Source organism: Vicia villosa, linkage group LG2 (genome assembly GCF_029867415.1).
Source record: "Vicia villosa cultivar HV-30 ecotype Madison, WI linkage group LG2, Vvil1.0, whole genome shotgun sequence".
Classification (NCBI taxonomy): Eukaryota; Viridiplantae; Streptophyta; class Magnoliopsida; order Fabales; family Fabaceae; genus Vicia; species Vicia villosa.
Genome location: NC_081181.1, coordinates 53,324,336 through 53,333,213, shown reverse-complemented (window position 1 = coordinate 53,333,213; position 8,878 = coordinate 53,324,336). Strand labels below are relative to the sequence as shown.

At 32.5% G+C, this 8,878-nt stretch overlaps 1 protein-coding gene across 1 annotated transcript; it reads right to left on the bottom strand.

The window, feature by feature from the left end:
• Positions 1-300: 300 nt before the first annotated feature.
• On the bottom strand, positions 301-5,763 carry LOC131650628 (uncharacterized). Its single transcript, XM_058920332.1, has 6 exons — positions 5,565-5,763; positions 5,354-5,409; positions 1,718-1,841; positions 1,514-1,620; positions 864-930; positions 301-767 (listed from the first exon to the last, which is right to left on the bottom strand). Exons 1-6 carry the CDS (start codon positions 5,629-5,631, stop codon positions 664-666), a joined length of 525 nt encoding a protein of 174 aa, XP_058776315.1. The 5' UTR covers positions 5,632-5,763; the 3' UTR covers positions 301-663.
• Positions 5,764-8,878: the final 3,115 nt, after the last annotated feature.

Sequence of the window (8,878 nt, the reverse complement as noted above, 5' to 3'; positions counted from 1 at the left end):
AGTTTCCTTGGTTTTCCAGTTTATCACTTGATGTCTATGAAATCTTGCATGTAATACACTTGATGTCTATGAGTTCTTGCATGTAATACACTTGATGTCTATGAGTTCTTGCATGTAATGAGGCTCTGAAGTTTTCAACTTCTCCAGAAAAAAGGCTGAAGAATACTTCTTGACATTGTTGAAAATAGTAGAGTCAATGTCAAGCCTATACTCTTCTTATAAAACAGATACTACATTAAAATAGATACTAGATAAAGATTGCAGAGAAGAAGCAGGTTAGCTGAAGGGTGGAGGAGTTCATTGAGTTTAAGCTTGACAGATTCATTTTGCCCATTATGATTGAAATGTTACACAATTGACCCTAAAGAAACAACTAACCAAAAATAAGTAATTGTTAACTGTGTTGATAATACTTAGATTGAAAATTCCACCTATTCACTACAAGTCTCCAACACGAGGTTGAGGTATGCTGTAACAATTCAATATTTACCTCTTTCAAGTTAGATGATGCCTCAAATACAAAAACAAAAATTTGCTTAAACATAGCAAGTGTCTTTATACGGTGATTTGCAGGGAAAAGTCTACTTAAGCTTAAGTCAGATTCCCTTATCACTCAAAAAGATACATTCATACAGATCAATGGGAGAAAGAAAATCCACGAGGCTAAGAGGCTTTCTTGGGAGGTGTCATGTTAAAAAGAAGGAAAACAACTGCTTTGATGACACTAATCTTGAACAGTGATAAAGTGAGTATATATACCAACAAACCTGTAAGGCGCAAATCGAGTTACTACACAAATTATCCAATTATAACACTAATTTGCACATGAACAAAATATTTAGAATTTGAAAAGAAATCTTTACCAGTTTGAAGAGCAAGATGATCAACATCAAAACTGCTTGTTTCCCGATTACTGTAATACTGGATAACCTACAGAAGAGTTTTCAAACAATCATATAGGAATTTCTAAGCCGAAAAACAAATATCAACCATAAAACTTATGTAACAAAAAGTCAAAAGCATTGAGCAATAAAATTCAAATCCAAAAGAATCGCTATTAAAACAAGGTTTTTTTATAAGCATTAAGCAGTCATCACGGCCACTAATAGCTGTGATTTGGGCCACTATAGTCGACACTACAGCCACCGCAAAAAACGGCGCCATTATAGACTTCCAGCAGCGGCCATTGGCCACTTCGCTGTGCCATTATAGCGTTTACTATTTACAACATCTTAAAACTGTGATAAAATACAACAATAAAATTATACTGATCTCTACATAAGCATTCGCCTGTAATATGATCGCAGGTTTATTCTTCATCAACTGAGCCTTTGTGGGATTTGGGTTGTTTGAAATGCAAGTAACACTTTAGAAAAAGAATTATAAAACACTCATTACATCATGACTAAAAAATCATTCAGGAAATTCATTTCTGATGCTTTCTGATTCAAGTTTCTCATGAAAATTTATCAAGGTTTTTCTCATAAAACTTCCGTGAAATATTGACATTTACCTTCAACAGGGAATACTGGTTAGCAAGAGAAGCATTGAAGAGAAGCATTGCTAAGGAAGATAGAATGGCATATAACCTCAACAAACTCGACCGGCTTCGTCTTCTACCTTTCTCACAAAATTGGAAGAGATAGGTCATTTAAAAAGTTTAAATAGAAACTCGATAAAATAATAAAGGAGAATAAAGAACTCCAAATTTAGCAACCTAAATCCCCAATGATCAACAAAACAACACTAGCAATAACAGAAGAAATGGCAACTATATTTGTTGTGTCGTCTTTTTTTCCTGGTAAAACTGCAAATACCATTCCTATTAACAGAAACAAAGCCTGCAGGTGACAATTTAAAATTCCAAATCTATATCAGACAAAAATAAAGAAGGCAATAGACAAAGTAAATAGATTCAGTAGTTGTCTTAATAAATTCTAAAAGTTAAAAATAATACTATTAAATGGCTATGATCCTATGGTGTCAATTGCGCGCTATAGCAGAATAGCATGGTGGTGGTAGAGTTTGGTGTGACGCTTTGACCAGAAAGCCTCTTAAGATTTTACAATCTTACTCACCCCCAACCATTCCGATCTTAAGTAGAATCACGTGTTGTAGCCAAATTGTAAAAAAAAAAATAGTAAGATCATTGATTTTTTAGAGGCCACCACCATTTAAAGCCGATAAGGATAACAAGATGCTTAGGCACAAAAATTATGGTTTGGGAGCAATGAATGCATGCCTTTTGAAATGATGAAATTTTAGATTTAGGGTTTAGAGAATAAGTATCTCACGTATAGGGTTTCTTTTAAATAATTGACTTATGATAAACCTAGTAATTGACCAAATATGTCCCTTATGATAAACCCTATCAAATGTTTCATGTGGTAGCAATAAAGTATAAAAACTCAATCATACATGTCTAAAGAATATGAAAAAGAGTCACTTTCCCACGCATACGTACCTGTTAAAATATATCATGTAAAAATACTTTCGATATATAGTATTATTTTTTTCGTTTTAGTATGATCTTACGATTTTTGTTGTGATCTTATGTTTTACGATCTTGATACCCCCTCTCGATCTTATAAAAATAATTGGGTGGATTCTTCCAATCTTTGCTACGATTTTATATTTTACGGTCTTGCTTTTTTCTCCCGATCTTATGCAATACCTGTAACTTGACAACCTTGGGTGTTGGGCCTTTGTAGTGGCCTCAAACCGCTATTATGTTTATCGGAGCAATATTCTTCGAAGTCTTTTATAAAACCTTGTCTTTTTAAAAGGCATAAATGTCAATTCAGATCCTTTAAAGAGTACAATTATGTTTTTCATTGTCATGTTCTTGCTCATAGATAATCCTTATGTTCTTCCTATTTTTGGTTGGTTAAGTTCTGTTAACTTTTTCTTTTCTATTTAAGTTTTATTGCTATGTACTTTAGGTTCTTTAATTACTAAGTATTAAGGTCTCTTTAACTTTGTATATTTTTCTATTTTTAGCATTTGTGTTTACTTTGCACACTGATTTTTAGTCTTTGTAATAGCAACTATCCCGGTTTCTGCTACGCCGCTGTAGCATTATAGGAGGTCGGTGCTACATAATGCTGTATGTGATTAACAAAATAGCTATGAACATCAAACAAACAGATAGACAACATCATTTAGAAAGTCAAGAGCATCACAACATAGAACTAATCCTCACTTGCAGAAACACCCTTAACTACAGTTAAAAGAATCTTGAAGAGCAGCAGCACAAAATAGTTGAACCACTTTGAACTGTTCACATTAAATTCATAACATTCTTCATACAATATAACTAATCGTCTAGTATTCAAGTTAATCAACTAGTACTATCTCGTAGAGTTGTTGTAGCATAAGAACAAAAACACAGCCAATTACCGCAAAAAAATTACACATTTGTTTTGCAAAGGAAGATACCAAATGAAACATTAAAGGCCCGTCCTGTCCAGAAATTTTAGTTAGAACCCTAAACCCTAAACCAATCTCTAAATAAAAACATGTCTCTAAAACATGTTTTCATAATTCAAAGGCCTATCTTTATTGCCTCTTAAACATGCTAATACTAATAAGAGTAAATATCAAAATTAATCTATGTGAAAAGAAAAGAACAAAGAGACCTACACGGTCTTTGAAAAATGAAAAATATCAATTTGATCAAATAAGTCCTTATAGTATAACTTTTAAGCTATGTTTGAATTGATGAACCAAAATGGAGTGGAGCAAAATAGAATACAATGAAATAGAACAAAGATTCCACTCCATTGTTTGGCTATTTTGTTAATAATATCACATTCCATAGCATACACCCCAAACTGGGTGGAATAAAATGGAAGATTGGATGGAATGTGAATGGATTCCATCATGTTCCATTCCACTCCATCCATTATTTGCAAATTCAAACAATGGAATTCAATAAGTTACCATTCAATTTCATTCCTTTCCATCCAATACCACCAATCCAAACATAGTCTTAGCGATGTTTTAGTCACTTTAAGGGACTAATTAGCTATGTTGTTAATAGCGGCTGTAGTGGCCGATATCGCGGCGCGATGCGGATTTTCCGGCAAGGCTGCTTCCGGTGTTACCGGTACAGCGCGACATGAAGAAGCGGCTTGAGCGGCCGCGAAATTGGGTCTCGGAGCGGTTCGGATGCGGCCCGAACCGGCCGCTTTTCCTGTTTTCTCAAAAACCCTAAATTCTGTATTGGGTAGGGTAGGGTAAAAAAATTAGGTTTAAAACGTTAAAAAAACCCTAAATTCTATATCGCTCTCCATTGCCCATCGTTCACACGCCTCTCTCCTTCTCCTTCGCACATCATCATCATCTCCCTGCAGCTCTCCATCGCACATCTCCATCTTTCTTCTCTCCATCCCACATCATCAACTCTGCCTCAGGTATTTTGGTTTTGCACCATTATATCTTTATTTCTACTTCTTTTATTTTGTTTTTTCTTCTGTTATGTGATTTATGCCTCTACCAACAGCCATGTCAACTCCTCCTACTAATTCTACTCAACCATCATCATCCAAGAAGAATACAAAAGGAAGGCAAACAAACTTGAAGGCAAGCATAGTTCGTTTCTTTTATCGGAATGGAATTGATTTGGATGTTGCAAATTCAAGAAGTTTCAAAATGAAGGTTGAAGCTATTGGTATGTATGGTGCAGATTTGAAGTACAATCAAATGTTGCAAGACTTGGTTATAAAGTATAATCAAACTTTGAAAGAGCGGTTTGAAAGTGATGTTTTGATTGATCCTTTGGTCATGGATGGTGATATTGATACCAATAACCCATGGTTGTGTAGAGGTGAAGATGAAGAGGACGAAGATGATGAAGTTATAGATGCTTAAGTGTTTGTTTTCTTGAATTTTATTGTTATTTGGAAGTATGTTTCAATGTTTTGCTTAAGACTTATGCTAATATGTATTTGGAAGTATTTAATTTCTAAGACTTAATGAAATTTGTTTTTTTTTTTTTATATTTGCTAGTATGTTTTCAGCATGTAAGTGTCTTTACAATTTTTAGTTTTTAGTGTCCGCGTCGCTGAAATAGCGCCCGCTCCGCTCCCTGCTTCTGCGCCGCTTTCCGAGATTAACAACATAGCTAATTAGACTAAATAGACATATCAGATTCTTAAAAGAATAGATTTATATTTTTCAGTCATACAAGCCTGATCAGGGATATGTGTTTTCTGCATTAAACAATTACACCAAAAAAAATGTCAACCGTACTCTATTGATAAGTCCTACGAAAACAGTAACATCTATTGCATTAACATAAAAGACCAATATAATTATAAAAGAAAAACTAAACAAATAAAATCCATGATACCTCAATGATAAATAGCGCAGCAAGACGCGTCTTCCCCTTTGCAACAAGTTGATACCCTAATTAACAAAACATCAAAATGACAAAGAACAGTGATAACAGAAACCAAAAGAGCCATAGTTAAAAACAAGTAAGAGAAATCAATTAAGCAGAGTTGAATTGAAAATCAACATTTTAGGAGAAAAGGATTAGGGTTTTGGAGAATGGAACTGACTTGAATCAACGACCATACGGTAGGAATAATCAGAACCATCGGTTCCAGAAGGCCTTCTTTGCTGCATTTTCTTCTTAGATAGTTCCGTTTTCGGATCAGAGAGGTACAGATAGAACGAAGAAGATGCAAGGGGTAAAGGCTGCGAACTTTACCAAATTGGTTTTAAAAAATAATGGTAAATTAGGGTTTTGAAATAATAATCTTCACTCGTTTTAGACAGTTGAATTAGTAGTTGATACTTGATTATTGCTTTTTTTTTTAATTTTAATAAAAACAAAGGCTCTGTTTGGTAAGCCATGTTTTCGAGCTTATAGCTTATGTCTTATGTCTTATAAGCTCATATGATAATTTAGACTCGTTTGGTAACGGTCTTTTCATCACGAGCTTATAGCTTATTTTACTAGCTTATAGCTTATTTTCCAGACGCTATTTCAAATAGCGTTTTAGCTTATGTCTTATAGCTTATCATTTTTTCTTCCTTTTTTATCCTTATTATTTTAATTAAAATCCATTTTTAACCCTTATAATTATTTTAATTTAAAATAAAATAAATATATATTAAATATCTTTTATGTCATTTTACATTTATAAGTTAATTGAACCGCTAATTTTACCAAACACTTCAATTAGCTTATAAGCTATCAGTCTCAACCATCCGCTATAAGCTATAAGTCATCAGTCATCAGCCATCAGTCATAAGCTATAAGCTATCAGCTAGCTTATCAGTCAACCGCTATTTTTACCAAACAGACCCAAAGAGGATATTCAAATTTAAATAATCAATTAAAATTTATATTTTATTTATAATAAATTATTTTAAAAAATTTTAAGAAAAAAATTTATATCCCAATTCTTTAGATGTGATTCTTATTATTTTCGAATAAAAATATTTAAAAATAATATATATATATATATATATATATATATATATATATATATATATATATATAATTTTCTCATATTTTTTCTTCTTAAACGAAATTTAGGCACACTTCATATTTTTATTGAAAAATAGTAAAAATCACACCTAAAAAATATAAAAATTCATTTTCAAAACAAAAAACTAAAAATAATTTATTTAATATAAGTAATGACAGATTCACACACACACACACACACACACATATATATATATATATATATATATATATATATATATATATATATATATATATATATATATATATATATCACTACACCAAATTTTAGTTTTGCCAGCACAGCTACTAAAGCGCTTTTAGCCAAAAGTGCTGCTATAGGTTTTGGCTAAAAACAAATCTAAAAAACAAGGAAAAAAAGCGCTGCTGTAGAGGAACAATAGAAAGCGCTTAAAAAAAGCGCTGGTAAAGGGTCCCCTTTCGAAAGCGCTTTTGATAAAGCGCTGGTAAAGGCCACCATGTCAAAGCGCTTTTTGTAAAGCGCTGGTAAAGGTCCCAATATCAAAGCGCTTCCTAAAAGCGCTGTCTTAGGCCATTAATTTTAAAAAATAAAACAAAACAACCAAAATCCCTAATTCATTTTCACGATTTTCAGTCTTCACTAAATACGAGTCTTCTTCTCCAGCTCAGGTTGCCCCTCTCTCCGCCGTCCCTCCCTCTGTTCGTTCCCTCTCCGACGTCGTTCCTCCTTCCGTTCTTTCCATCCGGCCACGGGCATTTGGTTTCCGGCCACTACTCCCTCCACCGCAGTGTAACATCACAGAAAAAGGTAAAACTACTCAAGCTCAAAACTACTCCCTCAAGCTCTAAACTACTTGTTTCTGGCCACTACTCCCTCTGGCCGCAGTGTTTTAAACCCTAACTTTGTTTTTGTTCTGTTTGCACATTTAGAGAGTTGCGAATTTCTCCACTTTCACGCCGTCGACATAACTTGATTTCCCTCTCAGCCCTAGCCTTTCAATTTCAGATTTTAAACTCCTCAGCAAAAGGTATGTTACACTTTATGGTTTTCTGTTGCTAATACTATGTTAGGTTTTGAGTTTAAGTGTTATAGAAATTTAAGTGTTGAAGTGGTGTTGATGGCTTACTTGATAGTTGGTTAATTACTAAGAATAAGTTTATACGTATTTGTTGATTGAACTTAATTCTTCATAGGATTACTCGTTCTTTTAGTCTTGGATATATTGATAATCAGGATTCTTTTATGATGCTTTGTGCCTCTTTGGTTTTGCTTAATATAGTAACAACAATACATCTATTAAGTACTTACTAGCGGCGAGTTATTGTTGGGGTTTGAATGGTACCCGAGAATAACGTGATATTGGTGGAAATTACTTTTTCAATACCAAAACTCAAAACTCAAGTAGTTTAAACTATAAACTAAAATCTCTCTAGTCTTCAAAATTGAATAGCATCAATCAATTTGATCTCTTTGTCATATAACAGGTGAGATGTGGTGAGTTGCTGAAATTGTAACATATTTCCCAAAAAAAATTGTCTTAGACTTATGATGATCTCTGTTTTACAATCCAAAGTCATCAAAATTAATTGACGTAGAGAATAAGTTGACTGGTACTCTTAAATTTTGAAGTCTAGTTTGTCATTTTGTAATTGTGAGACTAGATTATAGTTTTGTTGGAAATTAATATATCGTTTTCTATTAAAAGCTTCAGTACATTTTCAATTAAATAATTTTGACGTAGACATATAACTATAACTTATTATTTTATATTATTAATCTTATAAGTGCTTACAAAAAGCTGTTAGGGTACTATTACTTAAGTCCCTAAGTGCATTACTATAGAATTAACATAAGAACTTGTACAAAACTATTTCATGATTATGTTTTTTTTCCATTTGATATGCCTAGGCCATTAGCATGATCATTTCAAAACAACTTTCTTTATTCTTGATGTATGGCTTCTGCATATTAATGAAATCAACAATAGACCATTAAGCAACATGATGCTCCTTGCTTTGCAAATCCTGAATGAAATATCTTTAATGAATAGTTCTTTATTCTTACTTGCATTTATAATTTCAATCAATACAATCTAGTTTCAATGTCAAAATTTCACATAGATAAGCATCCACACATATACATATTGATGACTTTAAGTTTTATCATGTTCAAAAATGAACTCAATGATTAATCTATGACTCATATTAAGTCTTTTGAAAATTTTAGTTGATAGATTTACTGGTTTAAATTATTATTTAAGTTATAACTGATGAGAAGTCAACAATCTAAAATGATTTGAAACTAAATGGCCATCTTGTTAACTTGTTAATTGTAGTAGGAGTAACTTTTCAATTAAATAATTTAATTTTACTATTACTACTACTACTTTTTTGAGTGCATGCATAAAACTAATA